The sequence below is a fragment of the Myotis nattereri genome, assembly GCF_964212035.1.
Source record: "Myotis nattereri genome assembly, chromosome: 11".
NCBI lineage: Eukaryota > Metazoa > Chordata > Mammalia > Chiroptera > Vespertilionidae > Myotis > Myotis nattereri.
The window spans coordinates 26,083,312-26,098,566 of record NC_138086.1 but is presented as its reverse complement, the minus strand read 5'-3'; the positions used below and the strand labels follow the sequence as shown (position 1 = coordinate 26,098,566).

The window sequence follows — 15,255 nt, the reverse complement described above, 5'->3', positions numbered from 1 at the left end:
GTAATGTATTACATATAATAATTATCTAATAAACACTAGATGATTAGCATTGTTACTACTTTCACGTATTATCTCTTTTTATTCTCACACAACTCCTATGAGATGGGCACTATTATTTTTCCCCATTTTACAGATGAGGAAAACGGCAGACCTGGTATATGAGAGCACAGCTGCCTAATGCAACAGTCCATGCTCTTAATGGTAAGCTTTTTACTACTTCCCACCATTATGATTCTCTGTGTTCCTTCAATGATACAGAACATATATGTTCTATTCAGACATACCTATTGTTGGTGCTATGATCAGTTCATCTTTGCACATACACATCAAAGGCTTAGCATGCTTTTGTACTTGTTGCCTAGGAAGAGAGGTGAATTTGAGCCCTTTGAAATTGTTCCTCCTTCCCCTACCAAAAGTATCCCTTGAGGATACAAAAGCAGGTGCCTACATAATCCAGAGCAGACAGATTAGGTGCATGGATGGGAGGACATACGAAAACGTGTCAATAAGTGTTGAAGACGCGTATGGACCAGAGCAACATGCATTAAGACGCACTGAGGAATACAGAGACAAAGGCGGAGAGGGATTTGGATAAAACACAGTGACAGAAAGAGAAGCAGAATATACCTATTAATTTTTTCTTCCCATGAGACAGGTGCAGAATAATAAACAGCAAAACTAGTTAGTTCTCTGTATCTTCAAATACGTAACCCATTAAAAGATATAGTTCAATTTGAGATGTGTACAAATAGCGTCTTTTTGCCAATTTTTTTCTATCTCTTTTGGTAAAGATTGCTCTAAAGAAGTGATTTCCAACTGGTGTGCCACAAGAATTTTTAAAAAATGTAATACCTGGCTACTTAGGCAGGGGGACTAAATTCTTTTCCCTTAGATAGTCTATTAATAAAAAAATGACAACAGCTAACACAACAATACCTTTTTTTTGGGTCAGATCGGCAAAAAATATATATTTTTTTGGTGTGCCACAGAATTTTAGCAATTAGTTAATGTGTGCCATGAGATGAAAAAGGTTGAAAATCATTGCTCCAAAGTTCTGATCCACCTAGAATATGAGCTTGGTGACTGCTGGGACATTGCCTGGACTGTCCACTCATCGCTATGGGTCAGTACAGTATCTTGTACTTTGTAGGTATTCACATATATACTTTTGATGACCGAATGAAGTACGTTCTACCAATCTAAAGACCTCATCTGAAGGACTCAGTGGGAGAGCCAAATGAAGGACAGGAAAAGACGAATAGCAAAAAGATGCACAGGCTAAGGCTCAGGACAAAGAAGGGAAGATAGTTTTATTAACTAGGTTTGCAGTCTAGATTATGGAAAGCTGGATGATTTGAAATGGACTGGACTGTAACCCTCAGAATGAGGTGTGTGTGCACCAGTTTTAGGGCAGCCATGATGTGGTGAGTAATTGCCAAGCACATGAAAACCAGCATGGCATGAAGATCTGTTTCTGAGGAATAACATATATGAGAGTCTGGCTTATTTTAATTTGTGGTTATAACATCTGGTGAGAGTATAAGTTTTAAATTATTTATCATTGCAAAGTAGAACTGCACCTGCTAGTCAAACTCAATAACAACTAATTAAAACAACAGGGCATTTTTATTTGGAAAGCCTTTGTGGGTAACAGATGGAAAATCACAGCCTCTCTTCCCCCACACAGCCTACAGGGGTAAAGCACATATATATGTTTTTGTTGATTTTAGAGGAAGGGTGAGGGGGAGAGAGGAACATGCATCACCACCTCCTGCACACCCTCTACAGGAGACCAAGCCCACAACTCAGGTGCATGCCCTAAGTGGGAATGGAACATGCAACCTCTCAATATATAGGATGACACTCAACCAACTGAGCCACACTGGCCAGGACCATATTATATTTGAAGATATAAAAATGTAGTTTCTTGATCACCACTTGGTTTTATAAAGGTTGAAAAGCATTATGCACACTCTTCTCAATTCTGTCATTCTGTTGCTCTGTCCTCAGTGCTCAAAATAGAACTTGGAGCTGAGTAGATGCCCAATAAAAATTTGTCGAATGAGTGTGTGAATAAATGAACCTGCAGTTCCGAGCCTTGGGGCCACTCTACTTCTGCTAATTTACTCCACCACCACTCCAGATTGGGGTTGAGTTCTTTCTTTATTTCCCTAAATCCAAAGGAAAGTTAAGTTTTCTTAAGCATAATGTGTAGGACTATAGAATCACATTTTCCAAAATATAAAATTGCCTTATTGTTTTGTTTTTAACTTGAGTAATTTATGATCATTGTAAGAGAAACTTAGATAATACCAAAAGTAAAAGGAAAGTAAAAGTTACCACCAATCCCCCAAAGAAAACGCCGACTCCTACTACAGATGAGAAAGCCAAAGTCTAAAGTGAAAGGAAAAGGGACTTGCCCAAGGTCTTACATGCCCTTTATCTTCAGATCAAAACCACGATTTTAGGCAGCCCTTGACTTCTGGTTCTGGCCATCTGTTTCCTGTACACACCCTCAACTTTCCCCTCAAAGTTGGCTGGACCACAAAGCCTGACCTTCACTATTCCCATAAATGATCAGATTTTACAAAATCCCAAAAGGTAAACATGGGCTTACATACCAGAACCCAGTATATTAGAATGAGAAGGTTCACCTTGAAACATGAAATAATAAACTTAATACCAATATAAGAACTTACTTAAGTACTTCTCTAAAAAAAGAAAGAAAAGAAATCAGATGGAATATAATACCCCAAAGAATTAATATAGACAGTTAAACAAGGTTAGGATACATTTGTATAAATTTATTTTAGGTTATTAAGGGTACCTACCTACCTAAGATTCCCCGAGTACATTCCTTTTAAGATTGACATTAAAGAAAGACAGGAAGACATATCCTTCCACATAAAACAAAAAAACTGGAAGGAATGAACTATGCAGCTGTGTGGAAAATTCTTAGGCAAACTGCTAGTTCTAAAGAGCCCTGGTTATTCACTCTAATCACAGTATGGCTCTAACCACAGCAAGTTAGTTCTAACATTCCTCTCACATGGATTCCCTGTCTCCTTATTCACATACGAAGCAAAGAAACTGATGACACTGATCTAGCCTGATGCCCAATTTCCTGCCCCATTCCTGAGCCCCTCTCACCCCCATTCTGGCCTGGCCTGGTTTCTGACCCTGCTGTGCTTTGGTTTCCTAGCTTACCATGGGGGACTTAAGGGCAGAAACCGTATCTACTTATACCTCACCATTATTTTCCCTATCCCTAACACAGACACTGAAACTTGGTTGGTGCTTAATAAATCTTTGTTGGGTAAAGATATTTTGTGGACTTGCAGGAGAACCAGAGGCCAAATACCACCTCGTTGGAGAGAATAAGAGGTGTGCTCCACTGGGTCTGGATGCTGCCTACATGGCCTCAATGTCCACTCAAAACTGGTGCCCCCCCAAACTCTCCCTGGTTCTCCCTACTTCATTGATTGTGTTGGGTCTTCTTGGATGGCTTCCGTTATGTCTTTATAGCCTCTTGCTCTCTCTATACTTGTTTTCTCATCAGTATCACTGCCATCCATCTTCAGCTTTTGTACTACTACTGGCATACTAAGTGTGCCCAAACTTATTTCTCTAACTAGAGGCCTGGTGCATGAAATTCGTGCATGGGGAGGGGGTCCCCTCAGCCCAGCCTGCACCCTCTCCAATCCAGGAACCCTTAGGGGATGCCCGGCTCCCGAGGATCGGGCCTAAACCGGCAGTCGGACATCCCTCTCACAATCCAGGACCACTGGCTCCTAACTGCTCACCTGCCTGCCTGCCTAATCGCCCCTAACTGGCCCCCTGCCACCCTGATCACCCCTAACCACCTCTGCCTGCCAACCTGATCGCCCCCTAACTGCCCCTCCCCTGCCGGCCTGGTCGCCCCATGCAGCCTGCTGCTTGGTCATTTGGTCGCCCCTCACTAACCCCCCTGCCGGCCTGGTGGCCCCACACAGGCTGCTGCTCAGTTGTTTGGTCGTCCCTCCCTAACCCCGCTGCTGGCCTGGTCACCCCACGCACCCTGTTTGGTTATCCGTTCAGTTGTTTCGGTTGCGACGGTCGCTTAGGCTTTTATATAGATAGATAGTAATCTCTCTCCTTTTCTGAACAAACATTGAAACTTTCTATTGCCAAAGGCCTGTAGGAAATCCCCACTTGTATGTAGTTTCTAGAGGAAATTAAACACTCCCTCCCATACTTATCCAAGAATGGAACCCATCCCAGTTTCCCAACTGGGACAATGCAGAGACCTTTCCAGCTCCTCAGACTTATATTCCTTGGAATTGTCTTTGAGTTTCTCCCTCTCCTGATTGGTTAGCTAATTCTCCTGCTATAAAGACTATCATATTCGATCTTTGTTTTCATATTCGCTGCCCTGAGTCAGACTCTCATTACTGTATGTTTAATACTAGCTCTTCAGTGCTGGTATCGCCATACTCTAGTCCATTGTAGATAACGTTTTCTAACATTTTCATCACACACCACTCCCCTGCTGAGTCTGTCTATTGCTCTTTGTGTGAAATAGAAACATCCAATAGGTGCAAGTCCCACTTACTCTGCCTCAAGTACTCAACAATTTCTTGCACCAGGAGTCTTAGTTCCACCTCTGGGCTTTTGCTGGTGTGATTCCCTCACCTACATGGTTCCCTTCTCACTCTGTCTACATCGTGGCTTTCTCCATGGCTTACCATTTTCCAGGAGCGTTGCCTGGCTAGTTTCATCATAGGATGAGGACTGCTTTTCCTTCCCCTGGAGTTCATGTTTAGTTCTGGCTATACTGATATTTTGTTTCTTACGTATTTAGCTAATGCTACTGGTTAAAAAAGAATAATAACTACCATTTATAGAAGCCTCCTATGTGCCAGGGACTGAGCTAGGTCATTTATGAAGTTCCATAATCTTCACAAGCACACAAACTATGTAGATATTATGCCTCTTTTACAAATAAGGTAACTGTGACTGAGAGACAAGTCACTTGCTCATTCAGGCTCACACAGCTCAGAAGTGGCAGAGCTGGGATTTGAACCCACAGAGCCCAGGTACCATGCATGTATGTGCATAAACATTTCATGAATGGCAGCCTACTCTGACCAAGTTAATCAAAGGCAGTAATTTCACCTTCTTCTTTTGCATTCTCCAGACAAATAAGTAGAGCCTATGGACCCCAAAACTTTTTGTTATAGGTGTAAGTTCCAGTTTTCTCCTGCAGAATCCCTAAGGGATCATCTTATTACCACCTTTTCATTTGTGCACTGGAATTACTGTGAGGCAACACTGATTTGATTTTAAGATCATTGTCTAACATTTTCTTCCTGCGAATGCCAACTCTGCTTTCTCTAAAGACCCTCTGGCTTAAGCCACTTTTAATGCCCCTGTCCTTAGCTCTGAGGTCAAAAATGTAAAATATGCATTTCTATTCCGTACTTCGCATGGCATTGTTTCATTTCCCCAACCTGCCCTCAAAGTCATCACAACAGAGGCCTCACACAAGGTAGCAGCTTCCAACTAGACTCAAAATCCGCACAGTAACATACCCACCGGCTACGAGCCCATAATACACAGTTTCCTGCATCTACATGCTTTTCTAATAAGAATAAAAATGTGCCACAAGATCCAGCTGGTATTTACTGCCTTTACTTTTTTAAACCAAAGACTCCCATTTCCTAAATGCTTTCAATATTCAATATTTGTCATTTTTATGTCATTTTAACAGTATACCTGCTTCTGAAACTTTTCTCCACACATTGCCTTTGTCATTTAAAAATTCCACTCTGAAAGGCACTGTAAATGCAACTATTTGGTCCTTCTCCAGTCTCTCTTTTTCTTGATGTTTGTTTGTTTTTAAAGGCAGAATGTGGAGGACCAACGGGAAAACTTTCCATAACTACTGCTGCAAGCATTTTAGTGTGCCGCATACTTGGCCCTTCAGCGTGATGATCTGTGAGGCCTGAAACCAACATTGTCAATAACACAATACAAAAATATTTTTTAATCTAGAGATCCTTACCTTTCTGCTTCCAGGCGCATCTCTTCCCGCTTTTGCCTCCTCAGTTCCCTGCGACGTTCAAAATCATCCATGGTGTGGTTTCAGGTTTAGGGAGACCAGATGATGTCTGGATCTACAGAGGAGGAGGTAGAATCAATATCATCGATGAGTCGGAGTTATTATCTCCCATGAATTGCTTTAGCCACCCCTACCGTTTTTTCATTCCCTCATTTTTTCTTTACTCTTAAGAAAAACACCTTAGAAGACGGATCCTGTAGCCACGGATCAATTTCTGACTCCCGCGCTGAGTCCTTTCTGTGTTAAATTCAGTCTCATTCATGAAACTATTTGAGGCAAATAAGTAAGATTCCAGGTTTACAGTTAAGAAAAAAATAAAAAATAAAAAGACCTCAGGAGTCAGAGAGGTTTTGAAGACTAGAAATATTGATGGGACCACTTAAGAGGTACTGAAAGGTTTTGTTCTTTGTGACTTGCTGAGCCACACACAGACAAAAGTTATGAAATAGTGAACAAAGAGGAAAAGAAAGCTAGAGGGAAAACAGAAAAGTGGCAAGAAAGGGAACATGTAGGAACTAAGAGAAAAATAAAAGACAAACAAAATCATACGTCTACCCAGGCATAATTTGCATATCCTAAAAGAATATTAGCATCAGAATGGTGATAAAGACCGCAGCAATAGTACCACGAATAAACATAATGCAGCAGCATTTTTTAAAAGCGGTTACGTTAGGATCAAGCTGTTTCCAGAGCTTAAAAGTCCCGGCTCCTGGTAACGCTCGGTTTTATCCTCTCCTACCTCCTCTGTGATGGTTTTAATCCCAGAAAGATCCTCCCTTTCCAGCTCTTCAGCTGCGGAGCCCGCTGCCCCTGCGCTTCTGTGCCATGGAGTCAAGTATTCCAGAATTCCCCTGCAGCCCCCGAACCCAAAATGACTACCAGAAAAGGGGAAGCGGGCTCTTTTTGTCCTTGCTTTGTTTACAGAGCTGTCAGTGGTTAGTTAAACTCGGCCTGGAATCTGGCATTTAAGGCCTGCTTGAAGATTGTTTCCTGTGTGGAGCGGGAGGCCTCCACTTCCTCTGGAATCCTAGACTCTGGTGCACTCAGATCACAAAAAATATTTTCCAGCCTTTCTGTGCACATGAGACGAGCCATTTGCTCTGCGCAGGAAAATCAGGAGCCTCGCACAGCCGAGAGCCATCCCCGAGTGCAACTTGGTTGGAGGCAGCAAAACTTAGATTTTGAAGCCAAGTCGGTGCCCTTCTTAAATAAATTGTCAGGTTTTCTTTTTTCTTTTCAAGCATTCCTCGCCCCACCCCCACCCCCTTCAAAAACCCCACGCAAACAAAAACAAAGCCTCAGCCAACAAAAACAAAACGATCCAATGTTTGGATGTTTCCCTTTTCTCCGCCCCCAGGGTATTGCTTATACTGCTGATAAATCTTTTAGAAATTTGAATTCTGGTGTTTATTTGGGGCTTTTACATTGGAAGGTGTTTTTCTATCTTACTCCTACCGAAGGTACATTTCTAAAATGTTGCTAGTTATGAAGGATCAATTTTCCTTTTTATATAAAAAAAAATATTTCATTAACCATAAAGAAATTTCGCTACATTTTCCAGCCTGGTCTCATCATAGGAATCAGAATGAAAAAAAAAAAAGTGAGTTGCGGGTCCCTGGGATGGGCTCCTGTTCTGAGCACAGTGCAGTGAGAGAGTCAACTCTACTCTTTCCTCTCTTCAATAAAGCCTTTTGTTGTCTACAAGCCACTTCTCAATAACTATAGCAACAGCAAACAGAAATGGGGAAAGAGGCCAGTCCGGAGGCAAACAATTTAACTTTTCTTAATTTATCCAAGTAGCTTGAAGAGCATCCTCTGAGCCTCCGCTCCTCCCTTATCCGAGCTAAGCAGTCGGCCAGCCCTTTGGGAGCCACAGGGGTTCCGCTTCTCTGCCGGTACCTCCAGGGAGGTGCTAATGGGCAGGGGAAGATGGAGTCCCAGCCCGGAAGAGGCATGGTGGCGGTGGCCTCTTGGAGCACTCCAAGGGGAGGGAGACTGACCAACCTCCTGTGGGCACTTTGGCTGGGCAGCTCCCTGGCTTTCTACTCGCACAAATTCTCTTTCTCCTCCCCATTCTTTTCTTCCTACTCCTCACCTTTCATTACTTACTTATCATTTTTCTTTTCCAATCAGAGAAAAATTCTATTCCTATCTAATTATTTACTCATTTAAATGCTGCTGATTATATATGTGGGGCACTTCAGGGGTAGGGAGAGAAAGAGAGAGAGAGAGAGAGAGAGAGAGAGAGAGAGAGAGAGAGAGAGAGAGAGACTACATAGACAAGTGCCTTTCTGTGTTACCCTTTGTAGACATGTGGTGAGTCTATCTGAGGGAGAGGAGGCAGCACATCTGTGTACCATGTGATGTGACTCTCCATTGGAGTGTGTGTGTATGTGTGTGTGTATGTGTGTGTGTAAGTGTGTGTGTGTGCATGCGCAGGTGAAAATGGTTCTTGGTTGGTCTCACACCAGCGTGGAGTTGAAGATCTTTCTTAATCCTCACACCCTATATCGCAGAACTTCTGAACTTCGCTGGCATGTTCTTATATGAGGTGAGCCACGTCTGGATAGAACTGTGAGTGACTTCCCCACCCCTCCCTCTTCTGAGAGCAGTAGCTTCCATGTCCCCAGCTAGTAATCTCTCATTTCCTCCCCCAACCCCAGTCAAAGCCGAATTCCTTCCAGCAACATTGATTAGGAAACAGATTCTCAACCAATGAAGTGATGAAATGTCAAGACAGAGAGATTCTTTAAACTGTGGAGCTCCTGAGTGTCACGAATGGACAGAGCAGCCTGAAAGAGACATGCCAATGAATGGGACAGATGGGTTCTTGAAAAGTTTTATGAAAAGCTAGATTTTTGAGCTGGGGGACTGTAGTCATGCTACTACTGCAAGAACTCTGATGTGACTTCTCTGTAAAGGGGAAAAAGCACTTTACAAAGGCAAATGAACCATTACCTATTGATACATCTGTCTTTTCAATATGGGTTCTCAAATATGGGATTCTCAGGGCACACCAGCCCTGGCCACTTTGGCTCAGTGGATAGAACGTTGGCCTGTGGACTGAAGGGTCCTGGGTTCAATTCTAGTCAAGGGCATGTGTGGGAGGCAACCAATTGACAGCAATGTTTTTCTCTCCCTGTCTCTCCCACTCCCTTCCACTCTCTCTAAAAAGCAATGGAAAAATATCCTCAGGTGAAGATTAACATCAACAACAAAAACAACCAGGGCACACCCAGGCTGCCATAATCTATACTAATAATAGCCTAGGGCTGTCAAGACCTAAATGACCAGATGGATGACTGGTCACCAGGAAGTGCATGGAGCACCTCTCAGTCCCTCCCCCGCGGTCCACAGGCTTCTATCACAGCAAGGCTGGCGGTGGGGGGTGAGCGGGGCAAGCTGGGGATCAGGCCTGAATATAGGCCTGGAGAGAGAGGCAGGTCCTGATCAGGTCCTGCGGAGGCTATGGATCAGGCCCGGAGATAGGCCTGGAGAGAAAGGCAGGGCCTGATCCGCAGCCATTGAGGAGGCTGTAGATCAGGCCTGGAGATAGGTCCAGAGAGAGAGAGAGACAGGTGGAATTCCCAGAAGAGTCAATGGCTGCCTAGGAGGCGGAGCTTTTGATGCTGACTGGCATAGAAACCGACCAATCAGAACCAAATCTGGGCGAACTGAGAGGAGCCAATGGCTGCCTAGGAGGCGGAGCTTTTGATGCTGACTGGCATAGAAACTGACCAATCAGAACCTAATCTGGGTGAACTGCAAAGGCAGGACCTAAGGTGGGGGCTGAGGAGGGGTTTTAAGGACAACAGCTATTTGGTGTAAGGTGTAAGAAAGTGGTTCAACTTTTTAATAACTGGTTTGGCAGTATAGTGCATATGGCTGGCTATCAGTCCAGATATAGGGATTATGTATTTTTGTCTGCAAAGAGCATCTCCTCCTGCTGAAAAAGCTCCCCCCCCCCTCATTTAAGCAATCCTATCCTATATAGTGTATCTATACTAATAAAAGGGTAATATGCTAATTAGACTGGGTCAACTGGCCATCTTCCAGATGTCCGACTTCCTTCCGGACAAAGCCATGGTGGTGAGGGCCAAGGCAGAGGCAGATAGGGGGGATCAGGCCGGCAGGGAAGGGCAGTTGGGAGTGAGATCAGACTGGCAGGGGGTTAGAGGCAATCAGTCCAGCAGGGGAGGGCAGTTGGGGGTGAGATCAGGCCAGAAGGGGAGGGTAGTTGGGGGTGAGATAGGCCAGCAGGGGAGGGCAGTTGGGATTGAGATCAGGCTGGCAGGGGGTTAGGGGCAATCAGGCCAGCAGGGGAGGGCAGTTGGGGGTGAGATCAGGCCGGCAAGGGAGGGCAGTTAGGGGTGATCAGGCAGGCAGAGGCAGTTAGGGGCGATCAGGCCAGCAGGGGAGAGCAGTTAGGGGCGACCAGGCTGGTGGGGGGGCAGTTAGGGGCAACCAGGCAGGCAGACAGAGAGGTTAGGGGCGATCAGGCAGGCAGAGTGGTTAGGAATGATCAGGCAAGCAGGCAGGTGAGCAGTTCGGAGCCAGTGGTTCCAGATTGTAAGAGGAATGTCCGATTGGAGGGGGTGCAGGCTGGACTGAGGGACCCCCACCCTCACCCCCGTGCATGAATTTCATGCACCGGGCCTCTAGTTAATAAGTCAGTGTTACAGTTTTCAAATCACTTAAACACGCTGTTCTTCCTTTTGGTAATGACACTGTAAGTACTCAGTTATTAGGGGGAGAATCATGTGGTGAAAACTAAGTCTTATCTACCCTCAAATTATCATAAACTGAATGGTGAGTGGGTGGGGGAAAAGTCTTTGAGGACAGTATCACTATTGGTCTTGAAATACATCAAGAATAAAACCTGTAGTCACAGGGACTTTGAATAAGTTAATTGAGCTCTAAAATAACTAACATTTATTGAACATGTACTATGTGCTGGGACTTTTTAAAAACTTCTATTTAAATCAATTAATTTTATTTCTTAGAGTAGATTTAGGCTTTAAAAAATATAAACAGAAAGTACCAAGTTCCCGTATATTCCCTTTCCTTCACCTCTGCCCACAATTTCTTCCATATTTGCATTGAATTGTGTACTCCCAGTTAGGGTTGAAATCCTGACTCCCAGTATCTCCAAATGTGACCTTATTTGGAAATAGAGTCTTTGCACATGTAGTCAAGTTAAGATGAGGTATGGGCTCTAATCCCATATGACTGGGATAGCCCCTCCATTTATTCATCCTTCCCTTCCTCCCCCACCCCAACCTGTGGCAACCATTGATCTTGTCAGTGTTTCTATATCTTTGCCTTTTCCAGAATGGCATATACTGATAGTTGGAATCATACAGCATGTAGCCGTTTCAGACTGTTTTTTTTTTCACTCAGCAATATGCATTTACATTTCCTCCATTTTTTTTTTTTTTTTTTGTGGCTTGATAGCTTGCTGAGACATTTTAAAATATGTAATCTTATTTTATCTATATAATAAACCTGTGAGGTAGCTATTATAATCCCTATTTTACAGTATGTGCTCTTAACCATGGTGATATTCTTGGACTAAGCCACTATTTCCTTTTGGGAATTGTTTTTCCTTTCAAGGAATAAGTAAGAGCACTACAGGGAATTCCTGAGAATATTATTGCCAGTGATCTCTGGATTAATTCATTCAATCATATAAACTTGGGTATGAAGTGATCTTTAAAATTACCCATGCCTCTTTGATTTCAAACCCATATGGAAATCATAAAATTATCATGTCTCAGAGGCATTAATTAAATTAAACCTTGCAGATATGTATTAAGCCCTTATAATTTTGTTACTTCTTTTTTTCTTTATTGATTAAGGCATTATATATGTGTCCTTTACCCCCACCCCCACCCCCACCCCCCCATTGCTCGCCCCCATTATTACTTTTTTGTAAGATTCATAGATTAGGATGGCCATATCCTGGAGAGCATCCTTGCATACTTTTTTTTGAGATGTTAAGAGTTTTTCCTCTTGGATTGCACCTCCTCAATACATGCCTTTCTCCTCTGACCCACTATACCCTCATTCACAACGTAACGATTTCTCTGTTATTGCAAGAACTCTAGTCTTTCAACACTCCTAACCATTATTAGATAGATCCTTTCTGGCTATTCATTGTACTGTGTCTACTATAAATTGCATGGTCCAACTACCTCAATGAAACCTCATGACAATATTTATACCTTCAATATTCAATCACTACTTACTGAACATTTATTATGTACTGGTTTCTGCTCTAGACACTGGGGATTCAACAGTGAACAAGACTGAAAAGGTCCCTGCCTTTCTGGAACTTATAGTTCAGACTTTCTTGCTTCTTTAAGCTTCTACCAAGCCTATCAGACACATCTCCCACCTTGGGCCACACCCATCACTGGCTTTTTGTGTTTTGTTCATGAGATTTGGGGGCTTGGGAAGGAAAGTCAGGGACCATGTTTTGTCTCTCCTAAAGGTCTGAGCTAGTTTTAGTTGGGTCATCACTGTAACCCAGTGATGATTCTCTTCATACTACACATACTAAGTAATTTCTGGGTGTAACATACTCCATCAGATTCCCCAACCTCTGCTCTTCAAATTACCTTCACTCACCCCAAATACTTCCATGTCCTCCTCTACAAATCCCTGGCAATCAATGACCTGGACTCAGAGTTAGGAGACCTACTGACCCTCTTTAAGCTTTTCTTCTCTGGAAAATGAGATGATTGGACCAGATGATGCCCAAGGTTTCATTCGACCCCATGTAATAGTATGGGTCTATACCAGGGGTGGGCAAACTTTTTGACTCGAGGGCCACAATAGGTTCTTAAACTGGACTGGAGGGCCAGAACAAAAGCATGGATGGAGTGTTTGTGTGAACTAATATAAATTCAAAGTAAACATCATTACATAAAAGGGTACGGTCTTTTTTTTTTTTTTTTTTTTAGTTTTATTCATTTCAAATGGGCCAGATCCGGCCCGCGGGCCGTAGTTTGCCCACAGCTGGTCGATACCTACTCTCTAATCCAGCAAAGATGGTTGCATCAAACAGGGCATGCCCATGTTTCTTCCTTTTCAGGCCTAAATGCTTTGATATCTAAGTGCATTCTTTTCTAATTTGCTGATTTAGAGAGCATTAACCTTCTTTCAAGCAGATCATCCCATGGCATTCCAGGTAAAAATATTTTATTGCCTCTCAAATGTGTCATATAATTTTTCACCTCTGCGCTTTAATTATTAACTAGAGGCCCGATGCATGAAAATTCATGCAAGAGTAGGTCTTCCTTCCCCCAGCTGCCAGCACCAGCTTCCCTCCAACACCCGGGACCCAGGCTTCCCTCCTCTGGCTGCCAGCAGGCACTCAGGACTTGGACTGGCTTCCCTCTGGCCCTGGCTTTGTCAGGAAGGACGTCTGGCCTAATTAGCATTTTACCCTTTTATTATTATAGATACTATTCCAGCCATGGGAATGGGCTCCCTATTGTCTTCACTGTTCATATTCAGCCATGAATTTTTGGCTCAGATTCACTTCCTTCATGATGCCTTTTCTGAGGACTCTAGCTTGGAAGTGCTAGCTCCCTCCTTGAACATCTATCATTCATTTTGTTAATTAATAAGATACCACCTTGCCATAGCTCCTCAATTACTCTAGCTGGTACTTAAGTATTTTATTGATATTTTACTTTCTACATGCTTTGTTCTTAAGTCCATTTATGAATAGATACAGTCTTTAAAAAATCTTTTCACTATTGAAACATGATAGGCACTCAGGAATTATAGCTGATTTGAACCATTAGACTTTTATTATAGATTTTATCATTCTGAGTATAAAAAATGTAACTCAAGCTGATTCATCTTGGTATTTTATTGATTGATCAGTGTTTACAAAAAGAATTAAAGACCTTGGTAATAGATTAAATATGACTTTCAAAGTTGAATAAACCCACATTTGCAGTAGTTACACAGTAAATCTGGCAGTGTTTTCTTTCTGACTGTAGAAAATGAACTTTTGTCCTTTAAAAAAAATTCAATTTATCAACCTGCTTTGCTCTTTTCTGAACCAAATGGTTCATTTGGGACTCAAAAACCAAATAAACACATGGATTCTAACATATAGTTTGGACTTAACTTGAGCTCAACCTTCACCATCTTGTTCCAAAAATCTGTGCTACTTTAAAAAAAATACATGAAATCACCAAGGCACATCTGTGAAGTCCAGCAACACGGAAATAAGAGTGAATGAGATCAACCTGAGGAACTCTGCCTTCTCCAATTGTTTCTTTTCTCTAATCGATGGAATCTAGAACACAAAGCCCTACTAAAAACTAAAGGTGATGTCCTGTTTCTTCTTTCTTTCCCTACTCAGCCTTTTATCATTACCTTTTCTCTATTTATATTTTCCATTTGTAAAACATCAGAACTGACAGACTTATGTTACTAAAACCAATGTCTGTGTGCCTTCTTTGTCCTATTTAGTGAACATTCCAGGCATTTTAATTTTTTAATATGTTTTTTTTATTGATTTCAAAAAGAGGAAGGAAGAGGGAGAGAGATAGAAACATCAATGATGAGAATCATTGATCTGCTGCCTCCCGTACACCCCCTACTGGGCATCAAGCCTGCAATCCAGGCATGTGCCCATACCAGGAATCAAACCATGACTTCCTGGTTCATGGGTTAATGCTCAACCACTGAGCAACACTGGGCAGGCAATACTTCAGGCATTTTAGATTTGTAAAATGATGGTGTTTATATATATTGACTTCAACACTTGGGAAGACAACACATTTAGAAATTGCAGTTGTATCTTAAAATTTTATCACAAATGCTACAACCTTATTCAGAACACTTTTTATCATTCAAAACACCATGGCTATCATTGTTGGGGCCTCCCAAGTAAGAAAAATAGATATATCTCCATTTAAAGAAAGGCAACTAAGACATACAGAACTTTGGCATCAGCTCCTTAACTACAGCCAATCGGTGGAAAACCAGGATTGCTATTTGGACTGGTCTCTAAATCAACTGAAGGGTTTTTCTAGACGAGGGAGGAGAAATGACAATTTGGAACACAGTTCCTTCTGTGCCCTTTTAAAGAGTTAAAAATACTTTTCCCTGGCAAAGTCAAGGAGAATTAG

The 15,255-nt window shown here is 42.5% G+C and overlaps 1 protein-coding gene across 1 annotated transcript in view; it reads right to left on the bottom strand.

Annotated features, from left to right (window-relative positions):
* Positions 1-15,255, bottom strand: part of CALD1 (caldesmon 1) — a 183,508-nt gene that overhangs the window by 106,653 nt on the left and 61,600 nt on the right. The window contains exon 3 of the mRNA XM_081102139.1: positions 6,044-6,155. Within this exon, the coding sequence (XP_080958265.1) occupies positions 6,044-6,114 (71 nt within the window). The 5' untranslated portion in view covers positions 6,115-6,155. The remainder of the gene's footprint in view (positions 1-6,043; positions 6,156-15,255) is intronic.